The sequence below is a fragment of the Watersipora subatra genome, chromosome 1 (assembly GCF_963576615.1).
Source record: "Watersipora subatra chromosome 1, tzWatSuba1.1, whole genome shotgun sequence".
NCBI lineage: Eukaryota > Metazoa > Bryozoa > Gymnolaemata > Cheilostomatida > Watersiporidae > Watersipora > Watersipora subatra.
The window spans coordinates 27,870,005-27,892,240 of NC_088708.1; the positions used below are offsets into that span (position 1 = coordinate 27,870,005).

Consider the following 22,236-nt stretch of genomic DNA (forward strand, 5'->3'; position numbering starts at 1 on the left):
TGAAAACGAATCTCAATTAATTGAAAACATATTGTTGCTGGATCAGCTAAATCTTTCAATTCAGCCAATAAAAACAAGGCTTCTATTTTTGTAACCGGATATTGTTAAACGTTGTTACAATACAACATTAAAAAATGTTTTGTGCCAACGTTACCAAGTTTTTAATACACTCCAAAAGTGCAATTGTCGTGTTGCTGTATTTTAGTTGATTTTAACATTTTTCATTAATTATAAGCGTGCCCATTCATTGGCATAATGAAAATGAAGTTTAATGAAATTTAACTCAAAAAGGTAGCAATTTGGCTCACAAAACAACTGAACTTGCAAATCTTTTCAGCTCAGGAAACAATCGCGTAAAAATTATAAAACAAAGGTTGACCGTCTTCTGCTAGTAATACAAAATTGAAATTAGTTGAATTTAATCTAAATCAGATTTATTGTTTATTAAAACCTTAATCGCGTTGCCGTTGCAAGAGTTGCTATATGTCTATCTCCGGTTATTCTAAAAACATACTGCACCACTTATTTGCTAGCTATTTTCTTGAATAAAACTAGTTGTGTTGTATTACTTAGATATTACAATGACTGGCTTAACATTGTGACTGTGAATGTCTCTCTAATGACTGCGTGATCGCCATTGGTGAGGCAATTACATAGATGCTAAGTAATTAACATACTATTGCACTCTCAGTAGGGTAGTAGGTTACTTTTGTGTTTTGTTAGAACATTTGTGGTTTTACCAAAAAATTCCTTAAATTTGCAATATCTATGCAACAGAAACACAGTTAGTTTGAAGGAATTATTTGATTAGCATCTTATTGGCGAGCAACAATTGTGTGTTTTTGCTGCGCCTAGGTAAGTAAACTTGCTAAGCTCACTAGTAACGCAGCAGTGTCAAAATGCTAATTCATATCAAGAGTGGTAATAAATGCTAATTTATATCAAAAGAGTTGAATGGGGAGCTCATTTCTGGGATGGAACATATAATTTAACTGTTATTACTTGTAAAACTAGCCATCCACCATCCCTTAAGGTTCAAATTCAAATTAGCTTATGTATAGTAGAAAATGAAACCGGCACAATTTGCTGAGATGTCTTTAAAAGTCAGTTTAGCTAGAATTATCTAAATGTTCTCAATAGATTTTAGTCAATTGTTGTGAATGATTGAATTTTGTGTAGAAATCGCTTGTTGCGGCATAAATGTATTTATTTTTGGCAACTAAGAAATTAGATACTTTTTTCAACATGGTATAATTACTAACATTGTTTCATTTTTATTATGGAAAATGTTGTGGCTGCAGACAGTATGCATTATTTAAACCAAATTAGTGAAAATTTAGTTATGTTCAAAAACAGTTATGTTCTACTCTGTGCTTTCAACATTTGGGAAGCTAGAATCTGATATTGGTAAGAGCGAAATTTTTGCTTTGAATTTTATAACTCTTAGGTTTATTAAATAGCTAAATGCACAGCAAGAAAAGAATATTTATTGCAAATATTGAAATTTAATTGTTTAAAATTGGGCTCACTCCAATTTGCTCAGAACATTTGGCACCCTCAGTCACAATTTTAAATAATTATTTTAAATTATGCTAATTTAATGGAGGTAGGCATAAAGTTCGGATACTATATCTAGTGCATAAAGTTTGGGTGATTTAATTATCAAAATTTGGACAAACGGGTGTTTCAAAATTATGTACAATTTTTAGCTGGCAGCAGAAGATGAAGGCCTTAATTTTAGTTGGTGGCTATGGCACACGATTGCGGCCTCTCACCCTCAGCAAGCCAAAACCTTTAGTGGAATTTGCCAACAAACCCATGCTTCTCCATCAAGTGGAAGCTCTTGTAGAGGTACACCACCTTTTCTAAGTAGTTCGTGGTGATTTTCGCATTCCAATATAATACTTTCCTGATTACTAACTCACATAAGCACAAAAATCGCACATTCTCATATGGGTTTAGTTACAAATAATGTCTAGTTTGTATTATTAGTTGGTAGGAGGAGAATGAAATGCAAAGAAGAGCAGAGACAATACAAAGACTGCTGTATCTTAATAAAGAACAAACAGCCATTCATTAACATTATGGCCTTATGGCATTATGACATTATGACCTACACTTTTTGAAGGCTGTTAAGTTGCATGTGGACAAAGTTTTGATGTTTGAAAAAATTAATTTATGCTATTCTATGCTTGCCATGTTTATTTAATTCATGTGTGCACACTATAATGCACACTATATTCACTTGGCCACAGGTTGGTGTGAAACACATAATTCTCGCTGTAAGTTATCGAGCAGAGATGTTAGAAACTGAAATGAAAGCTCAGGAAGAAAGAGTGAGTTTAACAAGTCAAATTGCTTACTTGCTCATTATTTTTGATTTGGTTGAACTTGATCTTTAGATGCTTCTTTTGTTGCTAAATGTTTTGGAGTTGTTAGAAAATGAATTGTCATTTGTCCCGCTTTTTTATTTGATTTTCTTAATTTTTAGCTGGGAGTTAAAATCTCATTATCTCATGAAGTGGAACCGTTGGGGACAGGTATGTTGTTTTTCTTAAATACGCTCACCGTTAAGCCTGATTTTCCGCTCCAGAGGGACAGAGATGCCTTTTTTAAGTGCTCACACTTAGGCCTCAGTTTTTATCAATTACTTGAAGATGTAACATTACCTTACTCATGCCATTCCCAACTCCCATACATTTTAATCTATTCTTAAGAGATTTAGCTATGTGTTGCTTGCTTGCCAGCATTCTTCACATTGTTATACTTAGACATCAATAGAATACTCAGTCAATTGCTAAATTTTTATTGTGTAGGCTAACCTGAGAGAAAGTTCAGGTTTCATTGTTCACAAAGCCATTGTTGTTAGCAGGTTTAATATGATGATAAATGTATTGTTTTTGTAATTAGCTTGAATCCCTAATATTGTTGTAATACAAGCGCTATCTTTTTTTGAAACTTTTGATATCATCATTTTAATAATATTAAAATTTTCAAATTACTTATTACGGAATTGAATGGAATACCACGAAATAGAATAGCATAGAATGGAATAAATTAAAACATACTGAAATAGTGTAAAATATAATTGATAAGTTTTAAATCTGTTTCAGTAAAACAATAATATGCATTTGTCTTATTTTGTTTGGAAAGCATGAGTTTACTTGATCAGAAAATTAACTTATAGTCTAAGAAAACAGTTTAAGTTGACTTCTTTTACGCTGAGTGAATCCAATGAACGGGAATGGCTCGTTACTGTTGGGCAACCAATCACACATTCACGATGAAGTTGATTGCCGATTGATTATTATGTTGTTGACATTTTACAGCTGGACCATTGGCACTAGCTGAAGACTTGCTGATGGAAGACACAGAACCATTCTTTGTCCTCAACAGCGATGTCATATGTGACTTCCCTTTTCATGAGATGATAACCTTCCATAAAAACCATGGCAAGGAGGGGACGATTGTGGTATGTTCCATCTCATATTAACACGAGCTCAATGCCTGGCATTGCACGGGGAATAAAAAAAGTTTTTGCAAAGAAAATTTATTTTTAATCAACATATACCGGTACAACATTTACCATTCTAACTTTTGAATAAAGGTGTTTATTTTTGTGTGTGTCCAGCCAATACATAATTCAAATACATGTATTTAAAAGCTTGAGGCATGGCTAAAACAGATTGGTGAAAACACTTCTTACTTTTTATGCTTTTTCTTCAAGATTTAAAACAGCTTTTAAACGGTGGCAGGTAATGTAGTTCCATTGGCTAAGTTTCTTAACCTAACGAATCTAAGTAATTTAGGAGCTAGTCTAAATCTTTACTATAATAAGAGCCATGTCCGACGTTCCGTCTGGGCGTTAAGAAAAAATATTTCACTTTTGTTTTTGGGGAAGTCCGGGCACGTATTTTTTCTTTAGTTCATATTTTATAGTTCATATTAGTTCAAGCGTGTTTCTAGTAGTTTGCTTCTAGTAGTTCAAGCACTGCCCATGCATATTTTAACCAATCGCTATCGACTGGACATACGGCAGACAAACAAACACTTGGATTTATATATAAATATATATATATATATAGATGCTTTAGTATACTTTATGTAGGTCAAAATTAGTAAGGCCCTTGCAATACTAAAAGTTGCATGTTGTATGATAGCTTGTCATTGGATAGTGGTCTATTTGTACAGATTTATGAGTATACCGTTTCCTTGTTTATGGATGTTATTGGGAACCAAGAATCCTGCGCGATAGATAAAAATCCGCGAAGTAGCGTCACCCCTATAATAATGTATATATAGATTTATGCTAATTATAAGCATTTTCCTCTTTTTCCCTGTTTTATTAAGCGATTTTAAGGTTTGAAAATTTTTCGGAAGTGTAATCTTGGAGGAATTTCTCAAAGTATAATGGAGTGTGTTGCAAGCACTTTGTGCTTTTACATTTCACAAAATGCAATAGGAAAACAACGAACTTTGAGGCGCGACAACTGCTGTCCCCATGATGCTTGCGGAGGGATCTCACTGGTTCGGAGTCTGACAGTGATTGATACGTTTAAATCTTTGTTTTATTTATACTTCGCCAAGTACTGAAGTCACAAAAACTGTACCATGAAGTAACAAGGGGACGCTATAAACCAATATTGTTAATTCTAGCTTATCTCTCCAGTGATTTTTATGTTAATAATCAGCTCAATCCGCTGCACACTGAGCCATACTCATTGTGTATTGTAGTTTTAGTTGTGCTGGACTCAAATGCTTCCTTTTTATTTTATTATTTACATGTATAATGTTACAAATTTTTTTTTCTCATTATATGTCCATTTATTATTGTCGGAATGTGCCCAAACAACTATTGCGAATGAATAAAAGTTTTAATGGCTCAATTTAAATTTTAGGTTACCAAAGTAGAGGAACCTTCAAAGTATGGAGTCGTCGTCTACGATACTGAATCTGGAAAAATCTCAAATTTTGTAGAAAAACCACAGGAATTTGTGTCAAATAAGATTAATGCAGGCCTGTATATATTCAACCCTGATATCCTACAGCGTATTCCAGTACGTACCTTTACATCTTTTCTCAAATGAAAACAAACATTCTACATATTTCACTATTACCCGCTCTGATAATTTAACTGCGTAATTAATGAAAGTTGATTTTTTTTACAAAAATCTGGTACAACGCAATGGCTTTTTAGTTGTAATACTACTAGAGTGTAGTTTAAAAGAAAGTTGTGCTATCCAAAACTTGTTCTCTACCTCATGCATGGACTGACAAAACTAAAAAAGGTATCTTTTCTGAGTACAAGTCACCAAAGATTGGACGTCCAGCGTCAAGCATGGAATGTGTATATTTAGTTGGGCAACTACCTATACAGCTAAACTTCATACTGTTGAGAAATTGTATTGAACATTTAAGTTTAGCTAAGTTATAGTTGTTATAGTTATTATAGTTGTTATAGTTAAAGTTGTTATAGTTAAAGTTGTTATAGTTAAAGTTGTTATAGTTGTTATAGTTATAATTATAAGTTATAGTTGTTATAGTTATAAGTTATAGTTGTTATAGTTATTATAGTTGTTATAGTTAAAGTTGTTATAGTTAAAGTTGTTATAGTTGTTATAGTTATAATTATAAGTTATAGTTGTTATAGTTATAAGTTATAGTTGTTATAGTTATTATAGTTGTTATAGTTAAAGTTGTTATAGTTAAAGTTGTTATAGTTGTTATAGTTATAATTATAAGTTATAGTTGTTATAGTTATAAGTTATAGTTGTTATAGTTATTATAGTTGTTATAGTTAAAGTTGTTATAGTTAAAGTTGTTATAGTTGTTATAGTTATAATTATAAGTTATAGTTGTTATAGTTATAAGTTATAGTTGTTATAGTTATTATAGTTGTTATAGTTAAAGTTGTTATAGTTAAAGTTGTTATAGTTGTTATAGTTATAATTATAAGTTATAGTTGTTATAGTTATAAGTTATAGTTGTTATAGTTATTATTGTTATTATAGTTGTTATAGTTATAGTTGTATTAGTTATTATAAATATAGCTGCTATAGTTGAATTCTGTGTTTAGTCATGCTGTTTTTAAATAGCTGTGGCAGTCGTCTGTGATAAGTTTATCCTCTTCCAGCTTAAGCCAACATCTATAGAGAAGGAGATATTTCCTGTGATGGCAAATGATCAAAACTTGTTTGCATTAGAGTTGAAAGGTAATTGGTTTTTTATTAAATGCTTTGTTTTATTGAATTTACGCTTTGAGTTTTGTTGAATATGGTTCCATGGTGATGGTGCTCGGGAACAAATCAGTAATTCAGTAATGTCTTCAATAATCAGCTTGTATTATTATATTTAATAATCAGCATATTTATTGGTTATACTAGTGTACCTGACTCATATGATTATACTAGCGTATCTTACTTATAGACCTATGTTTATACTGGTGTACTTGGCTCATATGGTCATGCTGCTGTACCTGACTCATATGGTTATACTAGTGTACCTGACTCATATGGTTATACTAGTGTACCTGACTCATATGGTTAACTAGTGTACCTGACTCATATGATTATACTAGTGTATCTTACTTATATGGTTATACTAGTGTACCTGACTCATATGGTTATACTGGTGTACCTGACTCATATGGTTGTACTAGCGTATCTTACTTATATGGTTATACTAGTGTACCTGACTCATATGGTTATACTGGTGTACCTGACTCATATGGTTATACTAGTGTACCTGACTCATATGGTTATACTGGTGTACCTGACTCATATGGTTATACTAGTGTACCTGACTTGTATGGTTATACTAGTGTACCTGACTCATATGATTATACTAGCGTATCTTACTTATATGTTTATACTGGTGTACCTGACTCATATGGTCATGCTGCTGTACCTGACTCATATGATTATACTAGTGTACCTGACTCATATGGTTATATTAGTGTATCTGACTCACATGATTGTACTAGTGTTTCTGAGTCATATGATTATACTAGTGTACCTGACTCATATGAGCGCTTCTAAATTACATTGGTTGGTTGGTATACTTTATAATTGTGGATTACGACTATCTTCTATACATATCATCATAACATGCATGGATATTGCATATAATACATGTATATACTTCTAGGTTTTTGGATGGACGTTGGCCAGCCTAAAGACTTTCTAACCGGCATGTGTATGTTTTTAAATTCATTGCGATCAAAATCACCCCATTTGTTACACAGCGGACCTGGCATAGAAGGAAACGTACTTGTCGTGAGTCCTCAAACTTTACCTCTTATTTTATTCTGATTGATCTTTATTTTGGAATCTTATGTACCTGATGATATGGTGCTGCAGAAACCTTGTCTCAAGTTGTACATGCATCGTACACCTGACACACTAAAGTTTGTCAGTTATACGATCATTTTAAGTCCACCTGATACACTTGGGTCATTCAGTTTTATATCCCCTAATTCTCCTTTTTTAACTTGCATGAAGATTTTGTAAAGATATTTTCAAAAAGTGAAAACTCTGTGTTGGTAACTTTTGTCGTAGAGGGTAGTCTTTTAAATATGTAAGCAAACCACAGATAAACCACAGAGAGTAAGAATTTATGCAACTATGGTAATATGCTGGAAGATTGATGATTAGCCCTGGTGTAAGAGTGTTGTGTTGATAAGCCGAATATCAAGAGTTCGAATTTTGTACAATGCGATTTTTTTTGCCACCCTCCTACTGTGGCTTTAAACAGCCAGACGTACAGACGCAGCTCCTGTAATAGTAAAGATAGACACGTCGAGGCTGGTTTCATTATGTAAATTGTTTTCTTTGTATTCGGTTTTAAAAGTCAATGTACTATTGAGAACTCCTTCAGTTTTTTATGATAGCTAACAAGATTACTATGAAATGCAGATCTGGAGAAAAACTACGCCCTATACATTTCCTAGTTTTATTTCGACTCACTCAGACACATTAGTTATATATTGTTTGTTGTAGTTCCTACGCTTAAAATAATACAGGAGTTGTATTTGTCATTGTTTTGTAGGACCCCAGCGCCAAGATAGGTCCTGATTGTAGAATAGGGCCAGATGTTGTTATTGGACCAGAGGTTGTTGTGGAAGGTGGAGCCTGTGTGAAACGATCCACATTGCTGAAAGGCTCTCGTTGTAAATCTCATGCTTGGTTAAAGTCATGCATTGTAGGCTGGAAAAGTACAGTTGGTCCTTGGGTAAGTGAATATGAGTGTACCATGTAAGTTTCACACCAATAAAATTTGTCATTTTATTTTTAGGTTTGGAAATTCTGTGAGAAAATTCTGTTGTAAATGTATAGATACACTCAAACGTTCACTTACTGTGATTCCTCGTGTATAACCCCGGCCTGTAAACCTAAAGTTTTGTTTAAAAGTTTGGGGTGCGGCTTATACAAGCAGTCTAAAAGTTATATCTTAACCCCCACTGCGTTTGGGGTTAAGATACATTTTAGGACACGCAAATGCTAAAAATGATTGGTTCAACAATAAGACGCTAGGAAATATCCAGTACTTGTATTCACGTAATGAGATCATTAGTTGCGGTCACTGTCATGTGACTCTAGCACTTGATTCCATTGTTGGTTTGCTTTTTTTTGATGCCAAAAATGACAGCAACATTTCAGTTGATAGTTTCCGAAGCTTCAATCACACGTTTCAATTAAAATGCGATGTCGTATTTTGCCCTCCTCGATGATCGTGCTGGCTGATGACATGTGATCGCTGGTTTGGTGCTTGTTTACTGTTGTTTGCTGAAGGTATAATGCATCTTTCGCAAAAGTGAGCTCACTCACTGCTCGATTGCCAAATCGTCAGCCAACGCATGCGTGTCATGACAAACAAAGACAGTAGATTTGGCGAATGACTCAGGTGGCTAGGTTAAATTAAGTGTGTTAAATGAATGGAAAAAGGTGGGTGTGGCCTATACATACTATTTACCTGTAACCCAAAAAACAACTTTCAATGTTTGAGATGTGACTTATACATAATGACAGCTGATACACAAGGATTTACAATACATATATTCACTGCAACATACAAAGTCAAGCTTGAATAAATATTTGACTTGACACACGAATGTTTCATCATACGACCTTCAAAGATTTCTGATACATTGCAGTTTTGAAAGTGAAAGCTGGTTAACGACAAAATAGTAATAACTAGATTAGTTAAGTTAGTTCAAATTTCACTTAGTCTAATTAGTGTAAGTTAAATCACGTATCTTATCCTTCACTGCTCTGCCGAACTTAGGCTTCATCATGTCTGTGATTTTGAAAGCATCTCTAATGTAGGTAAATTGATCCTCCTTTTTGATCATTGATCAAGTCTTTCTTATAACTTAGTTTTTATTAAAAAAAATGTTTGTTTCATATAACGCAGGTTTTATTGCTATGCTTAATTAATTACCTGTAGTGTTGTTTTCTGAGCTCAGGTTTTCAGCTGTTGAACAAATTAAACAAAATACAATGTATTCTTGGAAGATAATTTGTTCCAATATATGACTGTTTTAACATATTTTGAAACAGATCTTGAAACGAACTTCATTTGTATGTGAAGGCTGGACTGTATACATTTAGATTGAGTTAAACGTGTCATAGGACAGAGCCTTATAGATAAATAGCAACTAAATTTCGTAACTGCCTTCGAGTTATATGTTGTGTTTTTGTCATTATTTTTTGCATGGAATTTAAATGCCTGCTTTTAGAAGCGAAAGTTGACTTCTTTGCGGTTTCATCACGATCTCATAGGTTTTTAATTTAACATAAACGCTGAGATATATATATATACCTCAACTGTCTATGGTTCAGCTCGCAATGTTGTTCACCAGGTGCGAATGGAGAATGTCAGCGTACTTGGTGAGGATGTAGAGGTGAAGGATGAGCTATATATTAATGGAGCCTATGTATTGCCCCATAAGAGCATCGCTTCCTCCGTACCTGAGCCGAAGATCATTATGTGATGGCTCCTGTACCCTCTCTCACTGGCCTATACCCGAGTACCTGCAAGCTTTCTACATTTTTCATAAGCAGTGATGCGCTCTGCTTCTATTTCCAGTTTTCTGCCTTTCATACTTTTGATGCTTGTAGTATTTTTCAAGCTTCAGTAGAATTGTTATTTATCTGCAACACTATGCATCGTCTTGACTTGTAACAGCAGCTTTTACTGAAATAAACTAATCATCACTTATCTAAATCACTTTACTAAAGATTGAAGGAGGCGAGTTGTTTTTTATACGCTTTATTAGCTAAACAGTTGTGCTCACAAATGATTCGTTTTCTTTGCAATTGCACTGAACTTATTTTTACGGCAGCTACTGGCATGTTCAAGTATTTATTGTACAGGTAAAGAATAGACATGCACACTTGCCTAAGTATCCCCTGCAAAAACTCATGAAAATACGTACACATCGCTGATGTGCTGTCTTATAGAGAGATGGCTACCTATGACGAGCTTCTCAGCAATCTCACAACCACGCTCCATAGACAAAACCATAGCAATATTATTAGTAAAAGTCGAAAATAATAAAAAGGTTGTTACGATGCGATGAGAAGGAAAAGGTAGACAATAAAATTTATCAGAATAAGAGGACACAAAATGCTAAAGTATAAAATTGTATGAAAACAAAATTGGATGCTATTTTTCACGAGTTGTATCCGAGGCTAGACAATGTCATCTCAGAAGACAACATAGAAGGTAGCTTACATGATAATTAGGAGTGGGGAATAGACTGTAGCCAACTGGCCACAGTGCTCGCCGAGTCAGCTTTTGGTAGAGAGTCTAAAGATGCCTGTGTCAGGTTACTCTGACTAGACATGGCAGGAGAACTGGCCTCTTGGGGCGAGTTGTAGCTGACCACAGGGGGTGCAGCTACGTGTGTGTTAGGCTGGCTCGCAGCAACAGACGTATGCAAAGCAGCCGCAGCAGCAACTGCTTGTTGATGGGCAATCTGAGGAGCAGGAACACCTGAATAACCATTGGTCATAAATGAATTAGTCGTAGGAAGATAACTCCAATAGCATGAATATTGTGGATAGGCAGACATGGAAGTCGGAGTGTTTCCATTATTGTATGATGGCATCACACCATATCCATTCCAATCCGAGCGTTCCTGTTTGACAGTGGACTGTGCTGTAGAAGGCATGACCATACTGGGATTGACGCCATTCATAGAATGAGGAATAGAGGGACCTGGCGCCATTGATTGTTGCTGTTGAAGCATCGAGTGTTGGGCATTAATAGTTTGTTGAATGATGGCTGCCAACTCTTTGTCATGACAAGTATCAACCACTTCGCGTTTAATGTTGAAGTCAGTGTCAGGCTGGCCATTATGCATTTGCTGCGGTGGTATGCCTGCTTGTTGATGATGAGGCATACTGGTTACATAGTGCGGCTGAGCTGCCATGTGGTTGATACCACTCGTTTCATTTATTAGCATAGGTGCAGCAGCATGAGTGTTGTCAGCAGCAGCAGGGGCAGTAGCAGCAGGTTTTTCTTTCTTTGCTTTGGCACGAGATTTTCTTGGTTTTGTAACTTTAGCCGTAGCAGTGGGAGCCTGCTGATTGTTAGTTTCAGCAGCCTGTGGAGTGCCTTCAGTGACCTCCGTTGGTTCACTCTTCACTTCCTTTTTAACTTTCTGCGGAGCAGTAACGAGCTTGAAGTCAGGAAAAGTAACGGTAGTCCTATCGATACCGTTAACTGTACCATAGGCCCGTATGTGGTCCCTTACACGTTTCAGTGCTTCAAAAAAAGGTACCTTGTCTATAGCTCGAGGAAGTTGTGTACATCGAGCGCTTGAAGATGGATTGACAAACACAACCTACAACACACCAAAGCCAATGTTGATGAGATAAACACTTTTCTGTGACTCGAATCACCTTACAGTCTCCGGTAAGTCATACAAAATCAACAAAAGATAATAATTAACATTAGACATTGAGCACGATATATAGCTATGTGCAACTTATAAAAGCGTGTCTGATTTGAAGGTGTGGCTTCGAACTACTGAGAGCAATAATGTAAGCAGTAAAATGTTCGAAAGGCGCTTAGGAAGGCATTAGTATCTAGATTCTAGAATAACATGTTAGCATTTAATAGAAAACAATTGTTCATCCCTTGTTACACGTTTCTTATTTGTTCACAACTGTTTTCGCTAAGAACAATATACATTATTACAAGTTGCCAGTAATCATACGGCTGCCATTGCACCTTGTCACCAAATAAAATAGAAAGTAATTTTACTTGGTTTTATCAGATAGTTTTATTAGCCGATTATTCCAACTCAAATGAAAAATAGAAACAGCTAACTAAGAAATGGCTATGCACACCGATGAAATGCGTCGGTTGCATAGCCAAAGCGCCAACGTGTTGTGGGCACTTTGTATCTAAACCAGCATGTTGGTCTACATCAGTACTGACACATTTGTGGTTAGCTGAAAATGGTGATTCCCAATTAAAGACCGGTTCACACTATATAGCTGTATCGCGGCGTTGATTCCACAATACTTCGGTGATCGTCTGTAATAACAATGTTCACACTATCACAAACCCATCCGCATTTGCATTAGGAAATACTCCGTGATGTGACAAAGAAACCTTTTGGTTTTTTTCATGCTCGAATCAATTCTAGTCTTGCAGCAACTATCATAAACGGAAATAAATCATGCTATCCACGACCGCGAATTACTATGGCTGAAATGGTGCACATTGTAGAGGCTGTCGTCGATGCTCGGCGAAAGTTTGCAAACTTTCTCGATGTATCCGCGTTGCTTCGTCGACGCTATCAGTTTCCGGTGCACACAGTCGCCGACAAACGCCGAAAGGACTACATCAAAATACGACGATATAGTGTGAACCAGGCGTAAGTCTCAATTTAAATTTAATAATTTCCAGCACAAGCTGATTGCATCACAGGTTTGCTATTGAACAATGAGAGGATCTCACACAAACAACTAATCATTAATAGACAAGAATGTTCTCATGTGTAACAAATATGTGAAGGTCACTGACCTAAATTCAACCTGACCATAAAACATCAAATAACTTTTTTAGATAATTGAGTCTGCAGAAGTCTGAAGTTTTACTTTAGTTTTGTTCATCATATGAACGTATTTTTTACTTGACTGATTTTCATCAATTATGGGTCAAATTTTTTTTGAAGCAAAAATATAGCGACACAACTAGCTGGACAAGCCTTACCGCTAATACAAATTATCGATGATTCATATGAGAAACTTAAAGATACTTTTTGCATTCGTTACAAAATATCAAAAATATTTGGTGCGGAATGGGTACGCGACAAGCTCTTGAGTATCCACACAATTGGAGTTATCCTCTGCATACCATTTTCAGTGATGTGACTGACAATCTATGGATGACCTTCCAATTAATACAATCAAACATTTTTAGCATACACCGAACACATAGGTTATAAAGCAATTGTTTCATTATTGTGGCCGAAACGTGTTACCATATTTTTTGTGGTAACAAAAAATAGTGAAGGGTGCACAACTAGAATCCAATGATTGTAGCTGTACCCCAATCGCGTACCATCTACACAGAGGCTATACGAAAACATCCCAATTTGCCAGTGATACTTTAACTACAATAATTAAAAACCTAGTGAGGGCTTGGTGACCTTCACATGACTGAAACCAACTCTCATTGGTCAATTCATTAGTCAACACAAAACCATTTAGTAGCATTGGTATGTGTAGCCACAACAGATATGTACTCTATGCGACATTAACTATGCATTATATCAGTGTGTAGCCATGCATTTATTCTCTGTGGATATATTTTCTCGCTAGAGACATAGTTGCTTCAATAAAACACGGCTTTATAGACCTATCCATTTCCATATCTCTAGACTAATAAAAAAAACTCCTACTGCTGTATGACATGTTGGAAAAAGCATGCGTAACAGAAAGACAATATGAATTACTACAGTTAACCCTCAGTTTGCATCTACTTAAAGGAACTATTAGCAATAGACTCACGGTGTCTGGACAACCAGGGAAAGGGTCTGGCTGTAGGCCAAAGTTGAAGTTTTTATGGCCACAAAAGACTTCATATATTCCCTTGCCATTGAACAGGGCTATCTTTGGCAGGTACTTTAGCATCTTTTCCTTGAGTATTAATCCTCCTTCATAAATCTCTTTTCTGCATGAATACAAGTGAGTCATGTGACAAATGAGTGGCAGTTCATGTCTAAAAATGTTAAGTTGAACAGGTGCTAAGTAGTGACACAACAAGCAGGTGATAAAACGAAAACTAAATCTAGTACGCACACACGTATCACAGTTTACACCTCAGCCAAGATAACCTGCAATAACTTCCTCAACTTTCCAAGGAGCACAACAATGGTGTGATTATGAACTAAGCTCTCAAATTAATGCTCGGAAAAAATTGCGATCAAAATCTAGCAAGTCAGGTGGTTCAAACATTTTTATAGGAAATCTCTACGACTGGCCCCTTATTTAAAATGTTTTATTTATCTGTCATGCCATCAAGTGATTGGCAGTCTGTCAGGTATAAAAAAATACTACTTCAGGTATTTGAGCAATGATTGAGCTGGATACCACTTTTAGATACCTCAGACAAAAAATTTTACAAATGCATCCAGCGAGCAATTTAAACAATGCTATAGCAATTGGCAGCAATAATGTCAGCGTGTGATAGTAGCAGACAACCTAATTTATACTTATACTTTATAACTCAATGTATAACTGTATGCCTACAGGTTGGCTCATTTATCGTGTGACTATTTGTGAGTTATCAAACCCTGCATAACAATTAATGTAATGATTGGAAGCGATTAGCGGTGATCACTTGCACTGATAAGATATGGGCACACAAGTCAAATGCAAAGTTGAAGCGTTTAAAAAAATGAATTAATGACCTTACTGCAAATACATAGTTTTAGGTAATATATTCATGAAATGTTTGATAAATGATTGAAATAAAACCACAATCTCGTCTTGCGTGCAATAATTACAAAATTCTACCTATCTTTAATTTGATTATTTCTTTAAAAACCACTCAAAATCCCTCACCATCAATTGCTTTAATTCTCATACTTGAAAATGTTCAGGCATATATACTAAGTAACAAGAAATACATCCAATACATAAATTTCACATCCCATCAATTTTACTTTCTACAGCGCAAAAAGCTGATTATACAAATTTTATTAAAAAATTAGCTATATAGATAAAAATTTCCAAATATGAAATATATTTGAATTCTTCAATTTTTTACTAAAATAACAATATATGACATTGTTAATCATATAAGACTAAGAGTCAGAGTATCAGGCCTTAGAATGTCTGCACTCTGCAGCATTATGAGGTTACCCCGTGAAAGTTTAAAGGGAGAGACGCAAGCAGCAGAGCTTGCAAGGTCTAGTCAATATTTGATCGCTATGCCAATAAGCTAACCAACAATAGAAATTACATGGGAGATAACTAGCAAACAGACAGCAAATGCAAAATATGCAAAAATGATAAAAAGCTACATAAAAATAGAACAGATTAAGACAAGCCAATGCTAGGCCGAGCCACGCATTCGAATAATGATCATCTTGCATTCCGATATATTATAAGGTACACAGCATCAAATTATCTTAGCAATTGCTTCTACTGGTTACTTCTAGTTACTTCTGCTAGTTACTGCCATTTGTAAAGATAGCCGATGACAAATTATGACGCTACAATGTTGTGTGGTGACATGGTAAACAATATGTTTTATGTGTGGTGATAGAGCGAACACCAAGGTTATGCAATGGTGAGTACTGCTACATAATGGCTACAAATTGTGAGAATGTAAGTGTCTATATATTAGAACAGTGACAGAATAAGTAACTATGGCAAAAGTTGTGACAACAGTGAGAGAGCCTAGTAAATCATGACAATTGCCATGCGATAAACAAGCGTGGCGACCGATTAAACAAAACCAAGTGCCATGTTGTCAAGGCACTCACCTGGTCAAGTCAGCGCTGCCCCTTGTAGTCCTGGCAACAATGTTTGTAAATCCAATCCCAAAATTTTGAAGTTCAGCATCCTGAAGCGCATTCATTGGCTCAGGAATCATGCCAGACAAGTAGAGACATTTCCCTGTTCCATATAAAGTTTTATGAATGCTGGTGGAACCAAAAGAGACATCAAACATCAATAATTAATGGGTCTGAACAGTGTAACTACATGTGTCAACTTGATACATAAGCATTGACCCCCTCCAATTACGTTTCATGGCAATGATCCATATCTAGAGCATTATATGTAGCCTTTATATAGACGTGTAAAACTTTTCTCAGCACACTTCTATAAATAAATACAGCGCATATCTTCCACCCACTTCTAAAACACTGCGACATTGAGACAGCATTTTCAAATACAGTATGCCATCTCATAATACTTGTTTAGCTGAAGAGTAACTGGTTGATTTGACAGAGGTAAGTGATGCGATCCAAACAATATAAGGTAGACTGCTAGGAACTGGAATAGCATATCTAAGAGTAGGTGCTGACTCACAAAAATGGTTGCCTGGCCCGGCATAGTGGTGTTGTACATAGGCTGCTGTCAGTCCTGGATTGATACCCACCTAAAACCAAACATGGATTCATGACTGGCTAGGTGCATTAATCAATCATAAACTCATGGTGATTTGATGCATAAATAGGAACAACAAAAGAGTTTGGCCTGAAATCCCACGGCAAAGGAACAATAATGCGGATTGATTCGGCCAGCAATGAGATTAGCGATTCATTGCTTTCTTAGCCATAGTCAATGAGAGAACCAGGCAAAGACTAGCTCTAAACTATGCTTATAGATTACGTGCTAGTAGGCAGTAGATGGTAGGTAGACAAGAAATCATGCTAGCGTGAGGCTTTCATCTAGCTTATTCATCAGCCTCTGAAGTCTAGCGAAACAATACACACTAATTCTCATGAATGCGGCGAAGATACATTAGCAGCAGCAAATCATCAGCCAGTATCGCTAACAAAGCCGATATAGCTGACAAGCTCGCAGTGACTGGTGTGATACCACATGCATGATACAGGTCAAACTACGACACGCTGAGAGGCAACAATGGCTATTTATTCATTTATCCGCATACAAGACCAACAATTGTATCCACAAAAATTCCATGAGTATAGCGGATGATTATGGTCACAGCCTTGTGGAGTAGAGCAGAGAGCCAGGATAAGAATGACACCCTGTGTCACTAACAAAATCAATTACTGAAACCAAATCTATTGTATCACTTGAGAAAGAAAAATTTGAATAAAACGTGATTCAGTATATTACAACCACAAATCTAGCGACTCTTATAGGCCTAGGAGTAAAAGCTTTTTTTATTTTCCAAAGCCCTTAAAACATTTTCTCAAAAATTAATTCACAGAGAAACACTTTCTTTTGTATGAAAGAAATGCTAAGGCATAGTTAAAATGGCACCTGTATTCACTGATTAAGTGTAAGTTAGAAGCACTTAAATGCTACAAGTATTAGTGAGAAAAAAGCTTACATCAGACCTACCAACTAGCTATGGTGAGATTTAACAAATCTTAGCAATTAGTGTATACATCAATCTAGGAGGAATCAAATGCTTAACAAATATTTTCCTTTTGGCAGTCTAACAGCCAACCAAAGCTAATCACCAAAGGAAGCTCAATTGGCCTATAAAACCTACTTTAGTTCAGATCTACAGATTTGAGTGGCTAACACTCTAAAAACCACTGATGACCTGTAGTCACCTTGATAGAATACCGAGTATGATGAACACAGCTACAAATATTTCATATGAAGTAGAGCGAGGGAAACTTCCCTAATAGGAGCAGTAAGTAATGACATGCTTTTGTCATGTAGCGACAATGCTTGGTAGCGTTCTCATGTTATCTGGTAGAGTAACACACCCCCAGGACTAGTTTTTTACAAGCTACCTTAGGTGGTCTTAACACTTATCAAGGGCTTCTTCTGGAACTGTCAGGTTAACCCGAAGGGATACATTTTGCGACACGTCCAGTCTGACAGAGCCAGATGGACAGAGATGGACATGATGACAGAAATGGATTTTTAACGTGCCCATGTTGTCAGAGTGGTACATGGAGCCTCCAAGTTATGGTCTAGATCCGCAAGACCCAGCAATTTAAGGAAAATTGCTGGGTCTTTCGGATCTAGTCTAATACGATCAAACACCCTCAAAACCGACTCTGCAAATATGTGCTGAAAATTATGAGTTGAACAACATATCCCAGAATGCACCAAATAAGAAGGATTTAGGGCATTCAGAAAGCTATACTCAACCCTTTTTATTCACCATACAAAACCTATTAAGGTTACATATTTTAAACTACCAAGCTAATATTAACGAAGAGATTTGGACTACCAGATATACACTCTTTACCAAGCGATTTACTGCATACTATGGAATATGATGGCTAAATATAGCGTCAACATACAAAGCGAATTTGTGATGATGCCTTCATTAAATAAATTAATAAAAGGCAAATGGTTAGAAAAAAAGTGCCCAAAAAGAGGCAAGCCCTATCTGAAGAGAGAAGAAACTTACGGTAAAAAAAGAAACACAGGGAGGAATAAGAGCCGGCATGACTGTGTGGGCGGGACAGACAGGGCAGGCAAGACTAAACAATAAAGTTGCCCGAGTACAAAAACATCAAGTCAAAATAGTATACAGAAGTATGTAGACCAGAGGCAAGTGTTTCAAGAAAAGCTGGTTATGGTAACAAAGAAAAAGTCAAAATTAAGAAGTTAAATATTCAGATATGATTAAATAAAACTTGATCAGAAAACTAACCAAATGGAGTGGTCTACTCAAAAGAGAGATGTACAACTCACAATGAGAATATCCAAGTCCTCCCTTACATGATCTGGTAATACTCTAGTTAGCACCTCTTCTTCTGTTGTTCCTAAAATAAAAATGTAAAAGTAAAAGCATACTAAAACACGGTAAAGAAAAGGGTAGGAAGAATGGCTGCAAGCTGTAGGTCACATACAATATTAGCAATATGTCATGGTGAATTGGTGACATACCTTTAAATCTGTCCCTTTTTTTCTTTTGAACTGGCATGTGATCACCAATCTGTGATTGTGGAGCTATGCTAGGGTCCAAGTTAGCAACAGGTTCCGTTTTAACTTTTTTTATTTTAGGCGCCCCACTAGGCTTTCGAGTGTTTGACCTTTTTTGTTTCTGCGGGTGAGCCGCATTGTCTGTAGGTTGAGGAGGAGGTATATTGTCTGTAACTTGTGGACTAGATGTCATCTGAACTGTTGATGCGGCTTGTGCCTGTGCCAACCCATTTTGTATTGGGTAGCCACTATTCATGTAACCCGGATCTAAGATCTCTTCTTTAAAAAGCCTAAATCGTATTAAAAAAACATCATAAAAATGAGTTTTTCATACAACAATGGCTGAAAAGCAGTTGGACATTTTTAGAGTACCTTGAACAAGAGGTTTGTGCCATTGGATACCCTTGAGGTATTCCTCCAACGGCAACCGGAACACAGTTTGCCGCAGCAGACATTTCATTCTTTTTCTGTTAGCGTTTCATGTGAACGTTCATACCTCCTGTAAAACAAAGATTTTATGTTTTGGTGTTGCATTGGCGTTCATAATACATTCTTAATGCTTAAAAGTTGCCGCTGGCCTTAAAATTGGAAGATCTTCTTTGTGATCTTTACAACAATGAAAATTGCATCAAAGCTGAAGTGAATAATGAGAGGTATTCCAATAATAATTGTAATAATGGTATTCCAAGTGAATAATAAGAGAGCTTTTGTAATTATCTTTGAAGAGAATTGTTAAACCATATCAAACCTAAAGACCAGTTACAAGCCAACAATGACGATTTCATCGAATGGCCTTCGCACCAAAATCAACCAGTTCAGAATATACTAGTCAGCGGTAAGATAACTAAAACTTCATTAAAATTAAACAAACTAGAATGCAGCAGTTTATCACAAAGAGCTGTTGTTGGTTAATAGTCATGATAAGCCGACTTTACCTTACTTAAATCATGCTTGGTACAAACTTTAATGTAGACCTACTAAACAAGATTGATCTAACCTTGGTATCTATCAATGCTTAGCAAAATAGTTATTATTAGTCATGTTTTAATGTTTTTTAGTCAAAAGTGTCAATAAAATTGGCAACTAAACGTGGTGAACCTATAGCTCGATGTTTGTGGTTGACCAATATGTTAATAACTTGATATGCAGTGGTTGGTATGTTTATGTCAATCTCTCTATTTGTATAAATGGTAATCAGAATAAAGTTTTAATCCTTGACCGTATTTTAAAAACACCCAAACAGTTATACAGAATGAGATAGCCTTTAAACTTGAATATTCGATCCTTTGGTCGTAAAGATACATTTGTACAACAAAACTTGTTTATCCTTTGAAGAAAGACCAAATAGCAGATTAATTTGATAACTTGATTTCCGAACAAACTAAAGCTTAATTACTTAACGCCATTTGTATAAATATAGCTCCAAAAAGTCAATTTTAGTAAAGCTTTCATGAAACAATCACAATTAATCTACCATTGTACTCCTCCATCTAAGCTATCGAGCTTCGTTGTCTACTGACCGATGTTCTGAAGAAAGGCTGAGCGCTTATAGCCTGTTGCACCAGTTCTTTTAGTTACTCTGAAAAAAATTATTTGCAACATTTAAATAAATATGGATCGCAAGCTAAAACATTAGCCAATAGAATTTTAAAATGCCAGTATCTGCGTAGCAAATATTTTGCCTGGAAGTTGGTGATGGATTTTGTGTAGTTGGTCGGTACGGGCTTTAAAAAGGTCGCCGTCGACTGCAATAAGAGAGTTATCTTCCGCTCTATGTATTACTTGCTTGTTGAAAACCGCTATCCTCTGCGACATCGTCATCCTGCCCGGTGCATGAACTGCAAGGTACCTATAAATGTTATCCGGTGGGGCTGTTTTGCGTTCGTAATTTATGTGTGTGCGAAGCACATCGGTATGAACGATATTTTTGTTGTAAATATCTGAATACTGTATAAATATAATATATTAATATAATGTATAATATAATGTAGAAATGTCAATATTACAGCTACCAAAACCTTTCCAAGTTTGTAGGTTTAATATTTTTCGTGTGTCCTACACATCATAACTCAAAATCGTCGCTTTCAAGATTTAGAATCATAGATGCGTTTGTATATCTGCTGGTTGTACTGCAAAACTAAACTTTTTTGTAAGAAATTTGAAACTTCACAAGACTGATAGTTGGTAGTAGCAATAACAGTAAGCTGCTAGTTTCTACATTGGCTGGAACAGGTGTCTGACAGCAAGTATCTAGGTGTGACGCTACAAGACAATCTTAAATTCACCAAACATATAGACTCAAAAATCAACACCGCCAAATGGCAACTAGGGATCATCAAGCGTGCTTTGTACTGGGCTCCACAAAGAGCCAAAATACTAGCGTACAAATCACTATGTCTTCCCCACCTAGAGTATGCTGCTGCTGCTTGGGACCCTACAAACAAGCGCGAAGTAAGTAATCTAGAGATGGTACAGAATCAAGCTATTCGGTTTATTGCTCAAATTAAAGGAACTAGAGGAGTAAGCGAAGCACGAGCGAAGCTTGACTTGCCAACTCTAGAGATAAGACGACAGCACCAGCGCTTAAGACTTCTGATGAGAATACTCAGCAAAGAAGAAACTCACCCGGCATTAGTCAAATCCTATGACGAGCTAATGAACGTGGAGAGCAACACGATAACCAGAGCTAGATCCAAAGGACAACCCACTTCCTTACAGACAAATAAAAATACATACCACAATAGCTTCCTACCACGGACAGTGCGGGAGCTCAAAGGAACGAGCCAACATATAACAGGTTAACTCTACCTGTACTGACACCAAACAAACATTAATATTATATTAACTTCTCAGAAAACTGAATTAAAATAAGCAAAACCTAATTTATCATATGAGGCATACCCCTTACACCCCTAGGTGGTCCAGTATGATGTATTCTACGAGGTAACGAGGCTTATACTTACAATGTAAAACATTATCCTAAAACAGTCCCAAATGTTATTCAACCTCCATAATAGCAAAACCTATTTCGCAATTCTACTAATTATAACATACTTGAATCAATAGATCAGCCACAAAATAACAGCTTTGCAATACGCAATTGAGTTGAGCAAGAGTTATC

The 22,236-nt window shown here is 35.9% G+C and overlaps 2 protein-coding genes across 2 annotated transcripts; one reads left to right on the forward strand and one right to left on the reverse strand.

Moving 5' to 3' along the window:
• The first annotated feature begins 1,714 nt into the window (after positions 1-1,714).
• Positions 1,715-10,218, forward strand: LOC137385548 (mannose-1-phosphate guanyltransferase beta-A-like). The gene is made up of 9 exons (XM_068072032.1): positions 1,715-1,851; positions 2,256-2,336; positions 2,492-2,540; positions 3,330-3,472; positions 4,899-5,057; positions 6,134-6,212; positions 7,147-7,274; positions 8,047-8,229; positions 9,860-10,218. The coding sequence occupies exons 1-9, from the start codon at positions 1,723-1,725 to the stop codon at positions 9,989-9,991; spliced, it is 1,083 nt and encodes a 360-aa protein (XP_067928133.1). The 5' UTR covers positions 1,715-1,722; the 3' UTR covers positions 9,992-10,218.
• Positions 10,219-10,734: 516 nt separating this feature from the next.
• Positions 10,735-20,644, reverse strand: LOC137393727 (uncharacterized). The gene is made up of 8 exons (XM_068080407.1): positions 20,590-20,644; positions 19,488-19,614; positions 19,080-19,405; positions 18,885-18,955; positions 16,560-16,629; positions 16,010-16,142; positions 14,028-14,190; positions 10,735-11,848 (listed from the first exon to the last, which is right to left on the reverse strand). The coding sequence occupies exons 2-8, from the start codon at positions 19,568-19,570 to the stop codon at positions 10,742-10,744; spliced, it is 1,953 nt and encodes a 650-aa protein (XP_067936508.1). The 5' UTR covers positions 19,571-19,614; positions 20,590-20,644; the 3' UTR covers positions 10,735-10,741.
• Positions 20,645-22,236: the final 1,592 nt, after the last annotated feature.

Bases quoted from the DNA above. Each gene is read 5' to 3' on its own strand.
- LOC137385548 (XM_068072032.1), top strand. From the start codon at position 1,723: ATGAAGGCCTTAATTTTAGTTGGTGGCTATGGCACACGATTGCGGCCT. The intron at 5,058-6,133 runs GTACGTACCTTT...ATCCTCTTCCAG, and splicing joins ATATCCTACAGCGTATTCCA to CTTAAGCCAACATCTATAGA. The intron at 8,230-9,859 runs GTAAGTGAATAT...GTTGTTCACCAG, and splicing joins AAAGTACAGTTGGTCCTTGG to GTGCGAATGGAGAATGTCAG.
- LOC137393727 (XM_068080407.1), bottom strand. From the start codon at position 19,570: ATGTCTGCTGCGGCAAACTGTGTTCCGGTTGCCGTTGGAGGAATACCT. The intron at 16,630-18,884 runs GTGAGTTGTACA...GTTTGGTTTTAG, and splicing joins AGGACTTGGATATTCTCATT to GTGGGTATCAATCCAGGACT. The intron at 14,191-16,009 runs GTGAGTGCCTTG...GTATTCATGCAG, and splicing joins GGCAGCGCTGACTTGACCAG to AAAAGAGATTTATGAAGGAG.